This window comes from Strigops habroptila, chromosome 3 (genome assembly GCF_004027225.2).
Source record: "Strigops habroptila isolate Jane chromosome 3, bStrHab1.2.pri, whole genome shotgun sequence".
Lineage (NCBI taxonomy): Eukaryota > Metazoa > Chordata > Aves > Psittaciformes > Psittacidae > Strigops > Strigops habroptila.
In genome coordinates, this window is record NC_044279.2 from 87,793,430 (window position 1) to 87,817,118 (window position 23,689).

General features: G+C 42.8%; 1 protein-coding gene across 2 annotated transcripts in view; it reads left to right on the forward strand.

The window, feature by feature from the left end:
• The first annotated feature begins 1,441 nt into the window (after positions 1-1,441).
• Positions 1,442-23,689, forward strand: part of UGT8 (UDP glycosyltransferase 8) — a 47,083-nt gene continuing 24,835 nt past the window's right edge. The window contains exons 1-2 of one of the 2 annotated variants that reach the window (XM_030480158.1): positions 1,442-1,738; positions 22,083-22,906. In XM_030480158.1, the coding sequence (XP_030336018.1) occupies positions 22,085-22,906 (822 nt within the window). In that variant the 5' untranslated portion in view covers positions 1,442-1,738; positions 22,083-22,084. Of the gene's footprint in view, positions 1,739-16,249; positions 16,286-22,082; positions 22,907-23,689 lie in introns of those variants that run through there. The other variant, XM_030480159.1, reaches the window with a different exon arrangement.

The following is a 23,689-nucleotide window of genomic DNA, read 5'->3' on the forward strand; positions in this document are numbered from 1 at the left end:
CTACATCTCAAACAGGGCACATGATTTGAGGAACTTTAATGATTTGTTTTATATGCAACAAACAGAAAAGCTTTTAAAAGGCTCTATAATGAATATCTTGAGAAGTTCTATATCCCAAAAAATCTGATTAGCTTGAACAAAAGTAAAGTTTAATTTTTCTGCAAGCCGTCTTTACTAGAATGGAGATTAATTTAAAGCTTACGTTCAGTTTTCTTATCATGCATTTCATTAACTTACCATTCAAATTTCATTTACTTTGTTTTATCTGATGAAACTTAAACCTTCACTTTTATTGAAGGAGTAACTTGATCTGTTGAACCACTAAGACTGTCCAAAACTTCTTTTCCCTTAAAGTTCAATGAAAGAAACATTTACCTTGGTAGGTCCATAAAACACTTTTGAACTTTTAACTTAAAAGAAGCAGAGCAAAAGTTTGGATTTTAAAACGTGTGTGGCAGACAGGGGGGCAAATCTTGCTCTTTCAAATAACTTTATTAATAATCTGCCAGCTATGAAATTACACTTCTATTATACAAGTAGTAATGGGAAAAAAATGAAAACAAAACAAAAAACCAAACACACCCCCCCCCCCCTCCCCCAACTAATTGAAGAATTACCATTAGTATTTCAGTTTCCTCAGCGAATGGCTTAGAAGGCTACTGTAGGTCTTACCCACGATGACAGAGGACTGGAAATACAGGAGCATTACACCCCTTTAAGTCAACCTTCCCCAAGCACCGTTTCCTGCAGGAGGAGGAAATAAAGGATGGTGAATCACTCGGGTACCCAGCACCACTTACGTCTAATGAAAGGGATGTGGGGGAGAAAAGGCTTAGGAGTCTTTTATCGTTATATGCTGTTTTTAATCGAAACTAGCTGACAAAGAAGAGGACCAGTATTAGGACACGGTTCTGTCGAGATACTCCTTACGGTTACAAGCTAAGATTACGATTTCCCCAGGAGCGCCGGCTTTCCCCTCGTAAACCCTCCACGCTTCTCAGCGCGCACGAACAACAGCGTGCTCGGCTGTCGCGGAGCATGAGAACGCCCGCGAAGCCAGCCGGAAACCCGTGGGAAGCGACTTGCCGCCGTGCTACCTACGGCCGCTCCCGCGGAGGCAGGGCCTTCCACTCTGGTGGAGCCTCCCGCGGCCGCGCCTGGGCTAATTGGCGGAGGGCGGCCAGAGGCGGGCACAGGGAACCTGCCCCGCCGGGAGCTCCCCAGCGTCCTGGGAGCTGGGGCGGTGCATGGGGCGGGAGGGCGCCTGGGGACCAGGACAGCAGAAATCAGTGCCGGCAAGAGGGAAGGGGCCAGGGGAGCCTTTCCTCGTCTAGCCAAGGGACCCTGGGGCAGCATCTCTACTGAGGGGGAACGACAGCAGCGCCGGTGTATGCGGGCGGCGGGGTGCCGGGGCGGCAGCGCAGCGGAGAGGGGCGGGGGCAAAGTGATGAGAAGTTGAAGGAGGACGGAACGAGGGTGCCCTCTCCTCGGCCCAGCCCCGCAGCAGGTGCAGCAGAGCCCGGGCGGAGGCGACAGGCGGGCCCGGCGCCGCAGCGGAGGGGCTCCGGCAGGAGCAGGGCCTCGGGCCGGGCCAAACGGAGCCGCGCAGTCTCTGCGCCCGTTCGACTGAAGGAAAAGCGCGGCAAGCGGAGCTCCGAGAGCCGGCGAGCGGCTCGCTCCGGTCTTCGGCTCGTTACCAGAGGCAGCGGCGCGGAGAAACGGCGCTGAAGGGAGAGCGGTGAGGGAGCTGGGGAGTGCTCCTTGCGGGCAGCGGGAGGGCGGTCGGGAAGGAGGGCCAGTGGCGACGCGGGCGGGGGACGGAGGGTCCCTGTCCGGGCGGGATGGAGGTCAGCTCTCGTTTCACCTTGCTGCTTTGTTGAGTTCCCCTTTTCCTCCTCCTTTCTTTCCTTCCTCCTTTCCTCTCTCCCGTAACGCAAGAGGAAGCCCGGGGCGCCTTGCATCACTCCGTGGCGGAGGGTCTGGAGGAGAGGGTGCGTGTGGGGGGAGGAGGGAGAGCGATGGCAGGGGGGAGGAGGGGAGCGGGAAGAGCTGTAAACTGACCAAAAAGAAGCCGCAGGGGAGCGGGAGGCCGTGGCGATGCGGTGTCCCTGAGCAAGGGGACGGCGTGAACCGGGGGTGCGGGAGGGGGAGCGCCGTGTCCTTGCGGGGGTGCTGAGGAGCGCCAGAAAAGGCGCCTTCCCCTGAGGAGAGCTTGGGCTGCTGCTGAGGGGAGGAGCGGCGACGGGGAGCGCGACAGCCCCTCGTAGAGGGTTTCAGCGTACCGGCACGGCACCTGTGCGGGGCGGGCGGGAGTCAGGCGGTGTCTTTGGCCGGCCGCCCTCCGGCGCCGCAGCGGGGAGAGACGCCGGGAGGGTGCGGGGTGCCTGCGCTGCGCCTTGAGGAAGTTGGTGGCAGCGAGGGGAGCCGTTGGCGCGCGCGCGTTACCTGGCGGTCGTCAGGCGCCGGCGGGAGGCGGTGTGTGGGGCACCGGCTGCGGCTTCACCTCAGGCGGGCGGTGCGGTGCGCCGCGCCCCGGCTGCCTGGTCACCTGGCCCTTGGTACCGCCATGAGGGGCTGTCGGCGGCAGCCCCCCCAGAAGTGATGTTAAATCGAGCAGCCACTTTGTCGTGAGTCCTTAGTAAACAAAGTTTGTTTATAGTGATGCGTTTTGTCACCGGGCTGCGAGCTTGAAGGCGTTGGTGTGAGGGACCTCCATGTGAGTATTTGGTCTGGGATGTGTCTGGAGTGTGCTGTGGTTTGTGTGAATGTTACCTTAGTTTTGGTCAAATCTGCCTTGCCTTTGAAGGAAGGCTGTGGCATAACTGGTGCTGTGCCTCCCTGTAGGTTTAAAAAGATGGAAAACAGTTAAGCACAAACTTTTATGGCAATATGTCAATAAAGTTGTGGTATTTACAAGATACCATTTAATATCTCTCTATGACTTGTCAGTACTAAAATGAGTATGTAAGCTCTCAAATGATAAGAAATCATAAAAAATAGCCCGTTTAGCATGCTTATCAGAGTTGCCAGGGTGAGTAGCAGTGGGTAACTTCAATAGTAGACATCCTTGAAGGTCTCCCTCCTCCCCAAAGCAAACACCTTGAAAGTAGTATTTTTGTTTTGGGAATAATTCCCTGTTTCTAGACATTTATTCTAAAATTGTCTTGGGTTACGTCTCCCATCTGAAGCTGCCTGCTTCTCCAAGCATTCTCACACAAGGTCACTTACATATTTTAGCTGAGCTAGTTTGATAGCACCAACACAATATAGCGTACAAGTAACCTTTACTTCACATTTCCTTGTTTTTGTTCTTTTGTTTCAGTCATTAGTCTAGGCTGAACACTGGATACTGCAGTGGCTGCTCTTCTAAAACTACTGATCAGTTCATGCTGGAGTCTTAGAGTCTTTCAGACGGTTTTCATGCTATTGTGAAAAAATTTTTGTTGAAATATGAGAAAATAAGTACTTGGCCTGAAATGCTTGCATTTTGTTTTTGATTTTTGCACAACATCTGCCATCAACAACAGCTCTTTGCTGGAAGCAAGAAAAGAAAATTATGCACTTCTTTAGTCATGTATGTCTTAAGTATATAGGTGAGAGTCATGGTAGAGTACTTTGTAAACAACTCTTATATTTTATATTCTTAGAGTGCTCTAAGCAGTGGGGTTTTTCGGAAGCAGGATTTGGATGGAGAAACCTATGGAACTAATCAGGGCTTGAGGAGGGTGTCAGGCAATCTGTGCATCCTTGTACTGTGCAGGGTGGTGTCACCTGGGCTTTGTGAGCGTCCTGTCCTTGCCTGTGCGAGTGGAGGGCAGCTGACTTGCTAAGGAAGTGGTAATGGAGCAGTGGGTTGGTTTTATATGCTGGTGTGACAGCTTCAACTTGGCAAATGGCTACTAGCTGTTGTAGTTTGTTGGCACTCATTGCAGCTACAATTTGGGCTTAGTCTGTGATCAAGGCAGGACTGTCACAGGGCACCGATCTGGAGTTATTATAAACTCAGCTGTTACTGTTTAAAAAAATCAAAGGTAGTCAGGAGTACCATGTTAATGAAATTTTAATTCCGTATTTATCATATCTAACGCTTTAGAGGTTGTTATCCAAACCAACCCATGGGAATAAGTCTATTAGTTGGTTCACTTGGAAGAACTATATAGTAAATAAAGCTGGGATGTTGTGGATCATGACAGCATGGTCTAATTAGTTTGTAAAGAAAAAGTAAGAGAACCGGCCATAATTCTCTGCCATATATAATTTGCTACAGATTGACTTGGTTGATTTATAGTGATGTGTTTTATTTCCAGGAATGGGAGGGAGAGGGAAGGATCAAATTTATCAAGGTTTTCTTTGTTTGGTAGGTATGTTACTACTTGTGCAGACATTGGGTGAGAGCACTGTGGTAAGCCTCATCATCCATAAAACAATGCCATTCAGCATAGTTTTTTGTATGGCCTTTTCTGTACCTGTTGAGATTTGTACAGAGGATGTAATTTGCTGCAACATTCCTCCTACTGCCTCAGAAATGTTCTGCAGTTAATTATACTGATAACTGTAACAACAATGCCTATGCTGACTTTTCTAATTGACCTTCCCGAGCATGAACTACACTATTTCTGACTTTAACTGCAAGTACTTCATTGCCCATGCCTACTTTCCTTTGTGTTTTCCACTTTGGGCTCTTTAAAGTACTTCTTTCCGCATCATTGTTTTAGTCAGGTTGCTTCTTTTAGTGTAGTACCAAGAATTCATCTCAGTTTACTCCATCTTGATTGAGTCCCTTGTCAGATAATTACTAGAAAAATCACAGTACAATATTAAAAGCTATTGAGATGTTTGTAGTGAGATCATATTCAAGAGATGCTTACTAAATGAAATAACCTTTTCTTTCCAGATCCTAACTCTTTAACAGAAATGCTTTTATTTCTGCTTCAGTATGATAGTGTGATATTTAAGAAGAGAACAGGATTGTGTTCAAGAAATGCTGATACACTTGAAATCATTCACATTTTTTGGGGATTTTTATTCTGCAAAAAAAAATTTGGCATGGATATTTTTTGTGTGTGTGCTGCTGTTGTTTTAGAAACTATCTTTGGGCTGAAAACTGACATTCTGATAGAGCTCAAAGTGTTTCTGAACAGGCATTGTAGAATGCTCTTCTCTGTGTTTTCCAGGAAGTAAGATACACTAGAACCATTTAATATAGTTCTCTATCCTGAAATGTGTGGTGGTTTTTCCATTTCTCCCCCAGGACACCTATGCTTGGAGTGAATTTCCAAGACTTGTGATGTGAGGTTTCTTGAATGCTTGGACAAAATATTTCTAGTGTTTTCTTGACATGTATATATTTTAAATGCTCAGTGTGTGAGGTCCTATTAATTCTGTTTGTAGGGAAGAAGTGTTTAAATTGTCTGTAGTTTTGTAAAGAAAACCTCTTAGGAATTGATAGCTGCTGGTTTTCATTGCAAGTCCATTAAAATAATTTTCTTCATAATGTTTTATCATCTAATAGGAGAAGAATTTTCAGCTTTCCTTATTGCTATTACATAATCACGCCATGCTTTTTTAAAATTATTTTTTATTTTGCTATTTATATGAAATATTTTGTGCTATATTTCTTGACTTGGAGCCAGCATGTTGGAAGAGTAGTAGTAGTGTCCTTTCTTGCGGAAGCTTTTGAAATTTTTAGTTTTAACATAGATTTTTATTAATTTTTTTTTTTTGTGTGCATTCTTAATTCCTAAGTATGAGAGGAGTTGATGACACTACCTGTGGCTTTATAGAATAACTCAATTGTTTAGCAGTTAGAATCAGTACACCTGGGACTGGTGTATACCTGGGACTAAGGGACACTTATTACCAGTAGCTTATTTTTAGAAAAAGAATAGCTACTAGCCCAGTTCAAGAAGGTATTTTTTAATATGAGAAGTAGTGATGGTAAATGGAAAAAATACCACCAACTTTTGCATTTTTACAAACTGCAGATAAAATGTATGATTTAAGGGGTTGGAAGACAATATAGATAACTTTTCTAAATTATAAAGTTCAGAGTTGCAAAAAGCAGTTGTAATGTGATTTGTTTCTCTGAAGTAGCACAATTGTCATGAACATGATTTTGTATAGGGGAGCAGGTATAGCATTCTTCCTTGCTCTGTGCTGTTCTTTACTCCTCTGAATGGATGGTTTAGCTTCATGGAAAGTAAGTGACATGAGTAGTAAGTGAAAATCATTTTCATTGCTGAAGGGAGAGTTAATAGGCAATCGTGGGGCAGACTCTGAACTAGTTGGAAACGAGCCATTACGCTCTGGTGAAACAATTTGCTTTTTAAGAAATAAAACCAAAAATTATGAAGGTTTCCTCAGTGTATTTAAGAGGAGGTGGTAGAGTAAAAGAATCATGGAATCAACTAGATTGGAAAAGATCATCAAGTCCAGCTTTTGCCCCAGCACTGCTAGCGCCACCACTAAATCATATCACTGAGGGCCTCGTCTACACCGTTTGTGAACACTTCCAGGGATGGTGACTCCACCACTGCCCTGGGCAGCCTGTTCCAATGCCTGATCACCCTCTCAGTGAAGAAATTGTTCGTAATATCCAGCCTAAACCTGGTGCAGCTTGAGGCCATTTCCTCCTGTCCTGTAACTTGTTACCTGGGAGAAGAGGCTGACCCCCACCTCATGACAACCTCCTTTCAGGTAGTTGTAGAGAGTGATAAGGTGCCCTCTGAACCTTCTTTTCTCCAGACTAAACTCCGCCAGTTCCCTCAGCCGTTCCTCATCAGACTTGTGCTCCAGGCGCATTCCCAGCTCCATTGCCCTTCTCTGGACCCTCCCTGGCACCAAAATGTCTCTCTTGTAGTGAGGTGCCCAGAACTGAATGCAGTAGTGTGAACATAAAAGGTGGTGGACTGAGTTCATTAAATTAAGACTATATTGCATTTTAGAAATTTTTCCATGTGTGCATCAACACCAGTCTCTAAGAAGTTACTTTATACATTTCCTACACATAAGGATTGAGTGTGTAGCTGTCCTACAAACTTGAAATGTTAAAATATGACATTCAAGGTCTCAGTTGAAGATTTTTTTATTCATATGCAGTTACATATGCTAAATTTGATTTGTCTCTAAGTGCCCCCTACCTCCTTTGTAAGTTACTTGATATAAGTCAAATAAATAAGGCTTTGTAATTTAATGGCAAGAGCATCAATTCATAAAATAAAGGATTAAAAAAAAGAATTGTAAAAACTTTCAACAGAAGTGAAGTACTGCCATTAAAAAACCCATGGCAGGTACTCACATATTGTTACTTATTTGCCCCTAATTTTCTTCTCAGGACATCATTGTTGTCCTCCCAGTTTCATGTTTAAAACAAGAGCTTTCCGATTCAGAGCAAAGTCAGGTATTTTCTAGCTTACACTATTAATGGAGACAAAGAAGCATATCTCTCTGAATGAAACCTGGGTTAGGAACAGGGCTTCTGGCCAGAATACTGCTCTGAAAATTAGAATAATTTAAATGGCATGTGGATGTGCAGGTTTGAGATGAAGCGGGAAGTACAGCTGAGGGGCTCGCTGCAGCTGTCAAACTCAGCAGCATACTTGGATGTGCTTTTTGCAATATGCAGTGCTTGGAGGGGGAATCTACTCATCTGAATGCAGTTGTACATCTCCTCTTGGCTACACCTGACCATGAACCTAATTGATGGAGAATGCAGATTTAGTTAACTTGAATCTGTTTTGTTTCATGGAAAGTGTCCCAGCAGGTCAAAGGAGGTGATCCTGCCCTGCTACTCTGCTTTCGTGAGATCCCACTTTGAGTACCGTGTGCAGTTCTGGTGTCCTCAACATAAAAAGGACATGGAGCTGTTGGAGCAAGTCCAGAGGAGGCCACAAGGATGATCAGGGGCTGAAGCACCTCCCGTATGAAGACAGGCTGAGAAAGTTGGGGCTGTTCAGCCTGGAGAAGAGAAGCTGCGTGGAGACCTCAGCCTCTACTGAGGCCTCTACAGCCTTCCAGTATCTGAAGGGGGCCTACAAGGATGCTGGAGAGGGGCGCTTCATTAGAGACTGTAGCGATAGGACAAGGGGTAATGGGTTTAAACTGAAACAGGGGAATTTCAGCTTAGATATAAGGAAGAAGTTCTTTACTGTGAGGGTTGCCCAAGGAAGCAGTGAATGCTCCAGCCTTGGCAGGGCTCAAGGCCAGGTTGGATGGTGTCTTGGGTGACACAGTTTATTATGTGATATCCATGGCCATGGCAGTGAGGTTGGAACTAGATGATCTTAAGGTCCTTTCCAATCCGAACCATTCTATGACCGAATATTTTTATTTAAGATGAAACATGGGAAATATATGTAGGAATAAGAATGCAACGTCAGAGTTATTGTGCCAAATACATAAAACATTTCTTGGTTAGTCAATAACGAGTTATTTTTTTTCAAGTGAGCACTTAACTTGGTTTCTCTCTTCTCACTTTAATAGCTGTTAGAAAGCTGTCGTAGTAGTTTCCTAGGTATTTGTTTCAGATAAGATGTAGTGCTTTTGCGCTTTTAAAATGGGGTAGTTAGAGAATGTAGATGCTGTACGTGAGTAGCTAGATGTTTATTTTGTAAGTTTGCTTGGGAAGCCAGTTCTGCCAATTTATCACAATGCAAACAGGTGCTGAAAAGTACCTTTTTTTTTATGGCATGGGTGTGCTGAGACGTTAAACTTAGACCTAGGTAGCAGTATCTTTCTCAAGAGCATTCTTGACTAGAAGGTTGCTGCCAGTGATGAGCTTGCAGGTGAGGTCTGGCATTGGCAGTACTCAGGATAGAGCATGTGCTGCAGGCAGTGCTGCCTCTGCAGAGGTTGCCCTTGGCAGAATGAAAGGGTTAACTGACTCAGAAATGTTGGCTTGAAGGGTTTCTGGAAGCTCTTGTACAAATTTCTACTCAATACAGAATTCTTGGCAACATAAGGGCAGGTTATCTGTGGCTGCTTTCCATCCAGGTCCTGAACGGAGGTTCCCCATCCTCTCTGGTAACCTCTTCTAGTGCCACACAACTCTTCCAAAGGAAAAGATTATTATAGTGCCAGTCCCAACTTTTTAAGCTGCTATTACCATTCCCTCCAGTAATGGCACACTGATAACCAGGGAATTTGGCTTCTATGTGAAGATCTGACAAGGTGGATTGACTAAACTGGAAACAAATACTTCTTTTTAAAACTGTTGTTTTGATCAGGTTGCTGCCTGATTGCCAAGTCAGGCTTGTGTCCGTTCCTGATGGTCCTCAGGCCACTAGCTGAAATGGTGTTTATAGCTTGGAAGCCATAGGTAGCGTTGGCTGCAAATGCTTTTGTGGTGTAAGAGGTGGGTCAGTTTTTCATACAGGAAGCCTGCTGTGCTGATATTCTGTGAAGTGAGCTACAGGCCATGGGAATCTTGCTGCTGCTCCATACCTTGCAGGCAAAAGAGATTGCAATCTCGTCTGCTTTCTTCTAGGGTTCTCTTCCACTAAGCTTCTTACACCTGAGTGAGCTTGGAGAAGATTGTCACGGTAGTCTAAATAAAACTTGTATGCCAGTGTACTGTAAATACTGAGAAAGATCTGTTGGTGACTTACACCCTTGGTTAAGCCTTGCTTGTCTGTGGAAGAATGTTATGTTCTGTCCCTGGGTTCAAAGAAGCTGAACTTTGAGAGGTGTGTGTTGGTATGTATGGTGTTTGGTCCCTGGGCACAGAAGTCTCTCACAAGAAACAGAGCATGGAATGCTTGTGGGAAGCTTTGTTTACATGTTTTTCTTCCCAGAATGCTGAAGTGGAAAATTTCAGGTGTGTTTTTGTAACATGACTGGGTAGGCCATTGTAATGATTGAGGCATCCATTGCTTGTGGGGCCTGGAAGTCTGTAAATGCGAGTTCTTGGGGTAAATCTCATGAAGACTTGCATGGAAACCCACCCAAGGACAGTTGATGACTATGCAAATTTTTCTTTCAGAGTTGAGAATCTTGTGTACAGCATGTCTATTTTAAGAGTGTAACTTAAAGCTGCAATATTTCTTTAACCATGCATAGTGATGAATCTTTAAGTAATCTGCTTTGTGATACTTTGGTAATTTTTTTGTTCATTATCAGTTAGCTTATTTTCATGAAAATATACTCAAGAAGATTGGAGTATTTCAAATTAATCTCAGACTACAGTTATTAAACAGGCAGTCTTGCATTAAACTATTCACTAGTGAAATACTCGTTAGCCTATAGCAGGGCTGTAGTTAAGAGAACATGTTTCTGTTATAAACCCTCATCAAATCTTTGTTATTATGTAGTGATAGTGCTCAAAAAGTTTTAGTTGCTTTCCAGAAGTGGAGGAAAATCTTCTCATTTCCTAGAAAGTGCAATTTCAGTGGGTAGGAACAGACACAGTCTGCACATGTAGAAGCAGTACTTGATGTACATCTGGGTGGTTTATTGTGGATTTGTTTTGCTGTTACACCCAGACCATCCTCTGTGAATTGTAGTCTTAAGCTGTGAATCATCTTTATCTTGACCCTCTGCAACTTCTGATTTATCTCTCTCTTTTAATATTTATAAATTAACAGATTGTACCTAAGTCTCAGATTGTCTTTGAAAATCCCCAGACCTATCTCTGGACCCTTTCTGAAGTTGTAATCCAGTTGTAGTCAATTGCTGGTTCTGGAAACTGGCAGGAAGTTTCTGTGTATTTAAAAACTTTTATACAGGTACTGCAAAACCTGTTTTTTCTTACCCCTTACTGGAGAGTAGTCTGCAACTTCTAGAAGGTTCATGAATTGATTTCTGTCACCTCTGACTCTTATGTGGCCTTGCTCTTAAAATCAGTACCTGAGGGTTAAACTATGTGGTAAAGTTGCTACATATATTAGTCTTGTCCTTTGTGGTAAAGTTGCTACATACATTAGTCTTGTCCTTAATCTAACAACTGAAATCTGCTAGGAGGTAGTCTGAAGCAGATGCTACAGAACACATCTGAAAGCTAAAGACAATAATTAGCTTAAAAAGAACCCTACCTGTAAATTTCAAAACCAGCCTGAAGAAGCTGAATGTTGTTGGTGAGTGTTGTTGCTGCATATGGTCTTGAGCAATTCAGTTATTTTAATTGAGCTGAATCAGAGCAAAACACTATTAAATCAAGTATTTTAACTTTATTCAAAGTTGTGTTTCCCATTGCAGAAACAAACCTCCTGTAGTTTCCCTTGTGATTCTGTTTGTGTGGCTTGTTAAAATGTAGTTATTTGCTATAAGATGAAGTCAGAAACTGAACAAAGGAATTCATTCAGTGCGTGTAGGTGTCATGTGATGGTGTGACCAGGGAGAGCTTGTACCAAGCTGAAGCTAGCTGTAGTGGAAAATGAAGCATCCCTCCAAACAATTGCTTAAGTTCAAATAAAATCCCAGTAAAGTGTGTTTAAGCTTAAAACTCACGTAATTTCAAATCTGGAGGCTTGTTCATAAGGCAAAATTCATGCTTGTGTGATGGTAGCATAGAACTATTAGGCTGCGTTTGTTGCACCAGCAAGTTAAGATTGCTACAGAGCTCTTCCAGCCCCTTCTTCGGAGTAATTTTATCAAAGTAGAATCTGTCACTGATGTTTAAAAATCGGTTTAAAATCAGGCAGAGTCAGGTTGGTTTTTTTCCTTTTTTCCTCTTTGATTGTTCATTCAGCCAGTACTTCAACCTGTTTTTGGATGCCAGTGTGAAAGAGAGGGATTCCTGGGCAGCTTTGACCCCTCACTGGAGACATCTTTGTCTCCATTAGTTGCTGTGGTACTCATGCCCCTTGCTCTCTGAAGGTAAAGGTTTTCTTTCTCTTTCTACACGTACTCCTGTTGCTCCTGACCGTGCACCATGAAACACATTTCAGGAAGTTACTCTGTTACGGGGCTCCTCTGCGCAGTGCACTGTCACACAGCAAGAGCAGCGCTGCAGTTTGTGAGCCAGTGAATAACATGTTAAATAGCACTGGTGTCTCTAGGGAATGTGGTGTAGGCTTGTGGACTTCTTTGTGTTAATACCCTCACCCCTTGATGCCACAGCAGTATTCCTGTTTGCTTTCTTTCTGGTGCAGCATGGCTGCAGCAAGTTTGAGAAACATTGCTTTCAGCTCTTGGTACTTGGAGGAAAGGTCTCCAGAAGTTGAGGGGACTCTCTCAAGGGACTTGTATGTTGGTGCCAAAATACTGCATCTTCTCTGAAATCACATTAGCTGTGAGGAAGAGGCATAATTAGTCAGAAAAAAATCTCGCATTGTTTTGGATGAAGTAGATAAATCTCTCCTCAAGGAATATATGTGTCTTGCTTTAAAATAGATGGCTTTTTTGCTATACGTAGTCAGCATTTATTTTTCCAAGGTGCTGGGGGTGCAGTAACCATGGGCAGCAAGGAAATAATTGCATAATAGCGCCAATGCAGAGGAATCTGAGTCGCTTGTGCACTGAGTCGAGTTGCATTTGGTTGAAGGCCACATAGGTTTTGGAGAAGGTTTTTCGTTTCTCAGGTTTCTGCACTGTGCCTCCTGAGGTCCAGGACAGCACATCAACTCAGTCGCAATACCACGTGTGTACATGGTCAGCTTTGCTCTGGTGCAGGGCCTGAAGCAGTAAGCACAGCCCAATCTGAGCTGTCCTTCCCTCTGTGCCTTCTTCCCTCCTGGTTCTGGGGATGCAGTGCAGCTGCCAAGGTGCTAGGGCCAGAAGCCTGCTCTGGTCTTGCTATGCTGCTTTGGACCTAGGCCAGTAGCAGAAAGGATAGGTTTTTTCTTCATGCAGCACTTTGAGGCCTGGCTGAGCCTCACAGAAGAATTTGCAGTAGCTCTCAATTTTAACAAAACGTTGACAGGTAGGTATAGTATTTGCAAATGCTCATCTCGGCTACATACAGTAAAAGATTTATACATTATAAGGATTTTAAAATACCCTGTTTAAACTGCCCAGTGCACAGCAGGATAGAAGAGAACTTGCTCTTCTTGCTCTCTTTATTTGGGTTATAAAAACATATTCTTGATGCATTTTGAATTGTTTTCACATGCCTATCTGGTAGGTCTGCAAGCCTCAGTGTTTCGTAGGGCATAAAATCTTTATGAAATTCAATTTCATGCAGTTAGTTGGACTGAGTTTTGAAAACGGGTACTTATATAATAGTGTCGTTCAATAAAATATTTATTGAATTTTTAACTGAATAATGTTTGCTTAGTTCTAGTGCATAAAGTGTTCAGAAATGCAAGTCCTGTGAAGGGGGATGTGCCTTGGCCCTGTTGTAACATACTTCACATTATGAAAACATTTAATTAGACTTTAATCCTTTATTCTCAGGTAAATCTCTTCTTGACTGGTGCTGTCAGTACTGCATTATTATAATCCAAAGGATGTGGGCCTTGCTATGGCTTTTAAGTGACTTTTTTTAAAAGATTGAATGTATTACTGTTAATAACTTCAGAATCTATTCATCGACTAATACAGATAGTTTTTGTGCATCTTTAATCTTTTTAGATATGATCAATCTTTTCATGCTTATGGGAAACCATCCTAAACTTCTGAGGGCTCATTTAAAGCTGTTCCTTCAGAAAGCCAGTGGCGAAGTGCTACAGAGAATGTTGTAACTTGGTCATTTGCTATAAATTCATCTTAGTATGACATTATTCCTTGCACAAGAGTTCTATTCCCATGTAACTTCTTAAAGATCTATCTGCTAGAATGTCTATTGAATGTATGTCGTGTGCTATCTGTAAAACCTCTATGTTGAAAGAGGAGTACCTTCTCTATCTACCTTGCTACCTTTGGAGTGAGGACTTTGAAAATCATTTTTCTCCAACTCTCAAGTACAAAAGCTTAGGTAAAGTCCATCAGTGTGTGATAAAGCCTGTTACACAAATAAGAGGTTTTTACTAGAAGGGGTTTCATATCCTTTTGACTCCCTCTTAACTCCTTTGATGTTTGCATAACTGACGCAGTAAGTCTCTGACAGATGACATGGTAATGCCTGTAAATGTTGCTCTCTCTTTTATCTGTAGATGGGATGTTCTTGTTGTCATTGAAATTTTTCAGTCATTGAATAGAAGGATATAGTTGTAGTTCAAGAAACTGTACAAAGAAAATGCAAAACCAGCCCTTGCTTATGCACATGTGACTTCTTACTAATCATTTCTACTAATTTCTTAATTTATTCATTTGGATGAAATGAGAGCCTGTGGTTAGAAGCCAAATCTTACCACTTATCTAAAACATTGCAACACAACGACAGCATGCTCTACCTCAGCAATTAGTAACAAGATGTGTGATAGGAAAAACTTAAATAAATCCAAAGGTTGTGCAATATCTGCTATCAGAGACTCTTCCTAGATAATATAGTGGTTTGTTGCTCCAAGGCTTTGTGCGATCACACACTTCTGATACTCTCCTCTGCATTATAGCACAGGGGTTGCTTATAGCAACCGCTTCCTAATCTTACACTGCAGTTTGCTGCCTGAAGTCAGCTTATGGCCCTGATTTACTTTAATGCTCCTAAAGGATTATGGAGTAATATTTCCTATTACCTACAGAATATGCATAGTACAGTAAGCGGTACTATAAGGTAAGAACATATTTTACAGTTGCCAGCTTAAAGGGTGTAGGAGTCAAGTTGTACTTCCAGCTTGAAGAACATGGTCTTACTGTTGTCTGTTAAGCCACTAATTAAGATCTTCCTGTGTCTATCGTAGTTTGATCATCTTCTGAGACTTGCTGTTCCACATAATTTGGTCAGTGCGATTCCTCGCATGGGTAGCATTCTTTACTCTGGTGCTTGGCAAAAAAACCCCAAACTGATGTGGCCTGGTACTATTTCAAGAGATGTCTTGAAGGATGTCACAAATAGAAAGAAAGACCTCTTCTTTTCTCTGTTCACTCTTCCCCAGTTTTGAATCAATGCAATGCATTCATGCTTGTGTGTACATATATATTTTTGTCTTTAATATCAGCTGCTTGCATGTGGCTGATGCATGCACCCAAACCAAATCTTAGCTGTATTTTTTAAGCACTCAATCTCCCTGTAACTAGTGTTAGAGATCCTTTTGTTTGTCTTGGAATATTTCCTTCCTCTTTTAGCTTTATACTTAACTGTAAGTGCTCTTTGTTAGTCATTCCTTGCTATCTTTGGCTTGATGAAATACTTTGCTTACAGGGCATTTGGTCATGCAACTAGCATTGTAGGGCTTGGTTCTGTATTTGTTTAACTGAAATGTTTACAAGCCTGTGAAGGTTGGATACCATGATTTATCTGTAAAGCTGTTTAATAACAGGTAGAGCAAACAGATACGCACGTAGAATAAGTTAATGGGATTTTGAGTAGGCAGGGCAGAACTGGAGCTTCAGTAAATCAGGTAACCCATCAGGTAACCATCAGAGATCTGTGCTCATTTCTTTCTCCTCATCAATGCTTCCTGTTTTATTAAAAGCAGTAGTAAGTCACAGCCAGCAGCTGCTTATGTGCTCTTCAGAGGGAGTTGGCAATGCTCTCCGTAACCAGTTGTCTTTCAGTCACAACTTAGCATTTTCTGACCACGCTTTCAACCGTGTCTTCTTAGGGCTACAATAGGTACTATCTTAAAAGAAATAAATGTACTATATATGTTTACCAGTGGTAAATGCTGGGGCATGTTAAGGTGGGTTTGGCTGTTGAGATGACTGCACTACTTCTGGTTCTGGGTTTTAGCCTCGCACAGAGAGAGGAGTGTGTGGGATTACTGATGTAGAGTTGGACTTGGGGAAAGAGAAGCAAGTGACTGTGCAGCAGCCTAGCCTGGAGCCTGCCGCGGGCACTGTGTTGTGTAACTGATAACTGGTGGAGATTCACTCTCCCTGTGCGGAAACTGCATCAGATTTGCAACTTGTATTAACAGTTTAATTGATGGTAAAATACACCTTCTCTTTCTCTCCTCCCTTCTCTTCCCCTCCCCCCCTCAATTTTCTGGTTTTCTGCCTTTTATCGCAATTGGCTCAGATCACGTGAAATGTTGGAGAGTTTGGAGCTCTTACAAGAAGGGTTTGCCTTCTCCCTTCTGAAATACTGAGTTTTGTGTAATGAACTGATAATAAAGAGAGGCTAATGCTGTGAGCAAGGTGAAGTAGTAAATCTGCACGTTACCAGAATGCCGGTGGGCGGGGTTTGCTGAAATGCACACAAATCTCAAATTTCTTCCCTTTTTGCTAATTGTAGGTTTCTGTTTGGGCATAGCCATTTCAGTGCTAACTAGCATCCACTCTTGGGTTTGCAGAGGTGGAAGTCTAGTCGGTAAGCCTCCTCTTTTTATGTGTACTGGTTTTTGTTAAACTGTAATGAGTAATTTGAGCTCCTCGTGTAAGGTGAGAGTGAGCAGCAGCTAGAAAGATTGCTCCTTTGTTGTCGGTACTGGCTGCTGTTCAGTATGAAGGGCACCTTTCTAGGCAGAGGTCCTGCTCTTCTGTCCAAGCTGCCCAGGTAAACTCAACCAGCAGTAGCAAATCTAAAGAAAGGCTGGAAGGAAGGGAGGAATCTGAGAAAGCTAATAGCATCATTGAACTTGGTCTCTGTGAAACTTCATTTGCTGTTCCAGAAGTCAGAAGCATTGCGTTACTAGTGAATAAAAAGGACTCTTTGTATTGTTATGGTATGTGTAAGTGCATAAGAGCTGTTTACTTTTTTTGCATAGGGATAAACATTTGTGCAGTTTGAATTCAAGATGTGCTGTGTATAGAGGTGCTTAAGAGCTTCTTTTGCTTCTAGGTCTTGCTGCAATAGAGGGAAACACTGATGATGGTATGGCTGGCTTGAAAATGGTTACTTCTGTGAGAATCAGAAATAGTAGGTAGGCAGCCAGTGGTATAAAGCACAAAAGAAACCCCCAAACATGCCTGTAAATTTTAATTATGGGGTGATTAGCAGATTTTTAAGGATTGGCAGTAAATGTAATCTTCAGTATGTATTCCAGTACTGTGGCTGTTACATAAATTATTAATTGGAATTTTTTTAAAACTATTTTTAAGATTGAAATATTACTGTTCTATTAGTTTTGTAATAATTAAATGTTAAGAGATTTATATATAATTTCTATAGATGTCATTCAGTTTCTTCCCACATCACCCAATTTTCAAGTATCAGGCTTTTGTGAACAAGAGGAGGATCCTTTGCCTTATATTTTCCCCTGGAAGTCACCAATTTCTGTATAGTCACACTTCTGGTTCTAGATCCTACTTAGTCTTTCTGGGTGAATGGAGAAATACTTCTTTAAAATTAAAAATGAAAATCGGGATCTTAGAACTGTCGTGGTCAGCTGAAAAAATCCCTCCAGCAGTTTGCTGTGGGTGTGCTTGGTTTTCTGTAACACGTTTTCAAACTTGGAATTTCTTTCATTTGAATAAAACCCACATGTAGGTCTTTACCTTTAGGAGAAGCTGTTGGAATAGGTTTAATGTTTAACCTCTTGGTATTTCTTCAATATTTAACTCTTTCTTACTGCACTCTAGTATGTGAGCTGTTTACACGTGGCAGTTGGTTTTGCTCATATAAAGTCACTCTGCATCACTTTTTGTTCCTCCATACCAAAGCCCTTTAAGGGCTTTGACTGAAAGTAGTAATGGCTTCAAATTGGTGATATTTTGTCGGGTGTTGGTGGGGTTTGGTTTTTTGTTGGTTTTTTATTTTTTAATAAACTTTGGAAAATTTGGATTTTTTTTTTTTCTCACCCTGTTTTATAAAAGGATGTTACGTACCAGCTCAGGCACCAAAATAATCTGTCTTAATCTCCATTAAATCCTAAGTAGAAGGACTTAAGATAGAGGTAGAAAACTGTTTTATGCTGTCAGCTATCTTGGAGAAACGCACCGTTCTCTGACTTTGGGTTTTCTTTCCTCTTTTCTGTCAGGACGCGTGGCAATTTTTCATGCTGCTGGTATTCAGAAACAGGAAGCAGTTGCATTGCATGTTAATCCTTTTTATTTATTTTAGCAAGTGATTTATTCTGGGAGTTCACTGCTGGAATATGACTGGAAGTTAGTGAGGAGGGTCCCTGTGCTCTGGCTGTGGTTATCTGACTTACAGCTGAGCACCACCTCAGTTTTCCTGACCCTTGTAAAGCTCCCTCTGCCTAGGCACTGCTTATTGCTTTTGCAGATAAGCTGAATCACAAATTCCCACTGAAACAGGCAAGCCTCTGCAGCTCTCCCTGTCTTGCTGGAAATACCTGATGTGCTGGAGGAGCTCACTGCCGAGGATGGTTGGAGTGAAGGGGTGTCTGTGATGGAGCCTGGGGCTGAGCTTGCGTTGTCGCATGTTGTCATCCTGCTGATGGCACTGAGCACCTACCTCTTCCCCACTCCCAGTCTGGCAAATAGGAATTATGCTCGAGATTAATTGGCTTACAAAGTGCTGTTACGTATTGCCCTCATTCCTGCTAAACACGGACCTTCCAAGCTCCCTGCTTCTGTCGGGCCAGGGGATGAAGTGATGAGGCTGCAGGTTCCTGTCAGAAGTTCAATATAAGGCCAGTGCCATTTTTCCAGTAAAAATGGCACTTAATTGGCATTTCTCTAAATGCACTATGTGTTTAATATCTCTATGGCTTGGCAGGTCCTATACATACACTTTCCGGTCCCTGTGGAAGATGCTTGCATTGAAAAGCGGAGTTGAATAATAAGTTTTTTGGGAAGTGATTATATTTTTTATCAGTTCTGAAGATAATGCAAGCTACAGACTCCTGGAGAAGCATGGTGGGTCATCTCTTGATGCTGATAGACAAGAAGAGGAGAAAAACTAATGTTTGGTAAATTGCTTGTAGCTTTAGTGACAGATTTTCATTTTGGGTAGTGCTTGCTCGTACCTTCATAAGAAGTAAAATGTCCAATGCTCTTCCCACTTAAAACGTTGCTGCTTTGGGAGGGAGGCAATAAAAAGCAGTGGGGAAGTAGTATCATAATCCCAGGGAAGTACAGCTGTAGTTCCCGTGGCTTTTGGTGGTGGTATGTGCATAACCCTGGCTGTGGAAAATATGCCTTAGGGCTGAGGACTGTATCTTACTGCACTATGCTCCAGGCTTGTGTTGGGTCAGGAGACCAAAGTACAGCACTCCTGCATCTGGCAACCTGCTGGATCTTGAGTAGCCCTTAGGCTCTTGGTACCTTGGATTTATGCTGCTGGTAGAAACAGTTAACATTTCTGAATTTCCCAATCCTACACCTCCATTCATGTTTTGTAATATTGCTATTGTTGACAGGATCAGTAACTTAATACCGTGGGAATGCTTACAGCATGGGGAATGTAATCAGTAAGGGGTTTTTTCCAGGTTTGATGAATCATTTTTCTTGGATATTTTACTGATGAACCATTACTTAATTATTATTTTAAGACCATACTTCCCTGTTGAGTGTTACCCTCCACTGGGGCCCTATTGAAGACAGCTGAGCGTGGCTTGTTGGGCCTTACATTGAACGCTCTGCCAAGCCTGTGTACTTCTGCACTTGCACAACCCTCTGCTGTGGCTTGAAGCCTGTGAGTTGTATGGGAAGGAACAAAGTGGGATGGTGAGTGGGGTTCGGTGCTGGCACATCCTTCAAACAGGAGCTCCTGGGAGGGCAGCTGAGCTCTGTGGGGTGCTGCGGTTTTCAAGAAAGCCTCCAGTGAAATCCAAGGCTGAAACTAAAAAGGCAATTTTTAATACCTTAAGCTCTCTGGCAGGTCAGGCCTTCATGCTGGGAGGTAAGCTGTTTCTCATGTAGTAAGAACGCTTTTTCCACCTTCACTGGGGAGTGAATAAGGTTGCTGTTTAGTTTGAATTTACTACCGTTTGTCAAGGAGGAGATGTTTTAGGGTAAGCTCCAACACCATAATTGAAACAACTTAAAAACCCCCAAATCTCTCTCTCCTGATGTCAATGGCAGTGACGCAGTATAGTGAAGATCTCAAATATCTGGTGATATTTGCAGCAAGTAATTTCCTCCCTCTTTCCTTGAAGTGTTATCTCTGTAAAATTGAGCTTTGTGCCTAGAAATGGTGAAGCCTCTGAGTACTTACCAGAATGCTATGTCAGCCTGTGAATGTGGCGGTGGTGTGGAGATCTCAATACATTCGGTGTGTTTCAGTTCCTCACTACTTACCCATGGATACCAGGAGATTTTCCTGTGCATCTTTATGCTGTGGGCTTTGTCTTGGGAAAGTAAAGAGCCAAAACCCACAGAGAAGAGTGCATCTGCCTGAATGAACTTTTTTGTGTGTATGTATGTGTGTATGTACACTGTACACACTGCTGCTGGTGATAATCAATTTAAAAGTGGTAGAGTTCTCTACATGATGGTTGGCAATCTCCTAGGCATTGGCTAATGCTTCTGAAGGCAAGTGTGAAGCAGGCTTCAAATTCAGTAAGGAAACTTTCCACATGGGAAGCTTGTTTTAAATAGTCATTGTATCTTGTGGTGATGTTTCAGCTTTAAGAATGCACCAAACCCAAGTATAAATGTTTCCACGTCAAACCACTTCCAGAAGCTGGGGCATCTTTCAGAAAGCTCAACATGACATATTAACAGTACAAATATGAGATGCTCTGTCAGTGAGCTGGTAACCCACATAACATTAAAAAAATAAAGTCCTGAGCAATCAGTTGAAGGAGGGTTATAAGACTACACTGTAAGGAGATAACAAGGACTGAGTAGCAGTGTTACCTGTTTCTGTTGTGCTTACTTAAAAAGAACACTGCAACAGACTTGAGTTTCCACATGGATTGTTTTGGCATGAGAAAGGAGCAGATTGTTTCGTTTGGCTTCCACTTGGTTCTCTGTCCTAGTTAAAGTGACTGAGGAGCTTTTTGACATCCTCTCTCCATGCTTCTAATGCACTTTCATCTGGTGCATACAGCGTTTTACAGGTTTTAGTCACCAAATCATAAGAGTGTGGGGGGAAGTATCTTCCCTTTCCCCAGCAGCCTGCTACTGTCAGAAACTCCATATGTTTAGGATGACAGTGGGGTTTTCAGCATCGGTTAGAGTTCGTGCTCAAGTACTGATTTAAGTAAGTACTTCTAAAAGTGCTTCAGTAGAAGTTGTGGTGTTCACGTATGTAGTTCTAACTCCTGTTATTTCACTTGTTCTCATGCACAAAGCGTAATTATTGAAAGCTCAAAGTAGTTAAGTTGGTTCTTATTTGATGGTAGCACCTTCCTGCCAGACTGACTTTCTACTCCTATGTGTCTGATCACTGTTGATACTAAAGAAAAATATCATATGAATTTGTGCTTTTCTGTTGCCATTGGCTTCTGTGAAAACAAAACAGGGGAAAATGTTACTCTTAGAGTTGAGAGTTGCAGCTTGAAGGAGTCACCTGCAGCTCAAAAGCTGTGGGTGACTATCAAACAAGACGTGTTAGAAACGGTCATAACCATGTTAACAGTAGTGTGAAGTGTGAACTACAAAATCAGAATGGATGTATTAGAAGTTCCAGTTGAGGGAGCAAGACTGAATTGTTTTTCTAAGAGAGTCATCTTATATCCTACGACTGAAAATCACCATTACACTCTTTGGCTCTGTGTGTGAATAAATACAGGATTTTAACCTTTGGGTTGGTGAACTTAGCAACTTTCTTAATCGCTTAATAAATTACAACAGTAATGCACTTGTGCTTTTAAATATAATCCTGAACGTAGCAGGATCTAACTCTGAGAACTGGCTTAAAAACCTTACAGCTGTTGGATGGCATATATCATCTGGAAGTGGTGCATGTGGAATTGCCATGGAGGGTACCAACTTCATTGTCTCACTTGCTTTTCCTGCCATGTAATGCAGGTGCCATACTGGTATCTGTGTTGGAAGAAGTCTCTTATTTACCCTTAATGCCAGATGGAAAGGGAGAGGAGGGGAAAAGGCAGATCTTGCTGAAAACCGAGCACTACCAATTGCATTCTGAAGCACAATGGCTCTGTTGCTCCCCATGACCACTGCAAAGATGACTTTGAAATAGGGAGATGTGATTAGCTTTCATGGGACAGCCACATAATAACTTGTTGAAATTCCCGGGTAGCATACAGACCTGTTTTATGTTGATGTAATGCTTTGATTTCTCATTTCAGCTATGAAGCCGTACGCTCCAGCTTTCGTCCTCCTGTGGAGCGCTGTTGGGATAGCGAGGGCTGCCAAAATTGTTGTTGTGCCGCCAATTATGTTTGAAAGCCATCTTTATATTTTCAAGACTCTGGCCTCAGCCTTGCATGACCAAGGTCACCAGACAGTGTTTCTCCTCTCTGAGGGCAGAGAGATTCCTCCATCTAATCACTATAGACTTCAGCGCTACCCAGGGATCTTTAACAGCAGCACCTCGGATGATTTTCTCCAGTCCAAGATGAGGAGTATCTTCTCTGGCAGACTAACAGCCCTCGAACTCTTTGACATCCTGGACCACTATTCCAAGAACTGCGACATGATCGTTGGCAACCGAAACCTCATGCATGCTCTGAAACAGGAAAAATTTGACCTGCTCTTGGTAGATCCCAATGAGATGTGTGGATTTGTTATAGCTCATCTTTTAGGAGTTAAATATGCTGTTTTTTCCACTGGCCTCTGGTATCCAGCAGAAGTGGGTGCTCCAGCTCCCCTGTCATACGTCCCAGAATTTAACTCGCTGCTCACAGATCACATGAATCTATTTGAGAGGATTAAAAACACTGTTGTTTATCTTATTTCAAGATTTGGAGTCAGTTTTTTGGTTCTGCCAAAATATGAAAGGATAATGCAGAAATACAAGATTCTGCCAGAACGGTCCATGTATGACTTGGTTCATGGATCCAGCCTGTGGATGCTTTGCACTGATGTAGCACTGGAGTTTCCAAGACCTACGCTACCCAATGTTGTTTATGTGGGAGGAATCCTAACCAAACCAGCCAGCCCTCTGCCAGAAGTAAGGTTTGCTGAGCTTTACAGTAATTTCTGTGGTATCTGATTGACCTCACATGATGAGTGGCAGTTTTTAAGCAGTGAATTTCAAATGGGATCTAGTTTTTCTTGTTGCTTGGTGAAATATCCCCTTGAAGTCATTGGAAGGAGCTTGGGGTGGTGGTGAGGGGAACTATCGGACACAAACTCATCAAAATGAATCTTTTTGTGGTTGCAGGAAGTATTTTGCTCATAAGTAAGGTGCTTAATGATACAGTAGAGGGAAAAAAGTGCATGCTGTCTTAGAAATTACATCTGTAGCTTCTAACCAAGCGTGGGTTCAAATGGGAAGAAGGGAGAACAGATGAATACTGCTTACGCTTAAAGAAGCCTGCAGATATGTTATAGAATCATAGAATAGGTAGGGTTGGAAAGGACCTTAAGATCATCTAGTTCCAACCCCCTGCCATGAGCAGGGACACCTCGCACTACACCATGTCACCCAAGGCTCTGTCCAACCTGGCTTTGAACACCGCCAGGGATGGAGCATTCACACCTTCCTTGGGCAACCCCTTCCAGTGCCTCACCACCCTCACAGTAAAGAACTTCTTCCTTATATCTAACCTAAACTTCCCCTGTTTAAGTTTGAAGCCTTGTCCTATCACTACAGTCCCTAATGAAGAGTCCCTCCCCAGCATCCTTGTAGGCCCCCTTGAGACACTGGAAAGCTGCTCTGAGGTCTCCACGCAGCTTCTCTCCTCCAGGCTGAACAGCCCCAACTCTCTCAGCCTGTCTTCATACGGGAGGT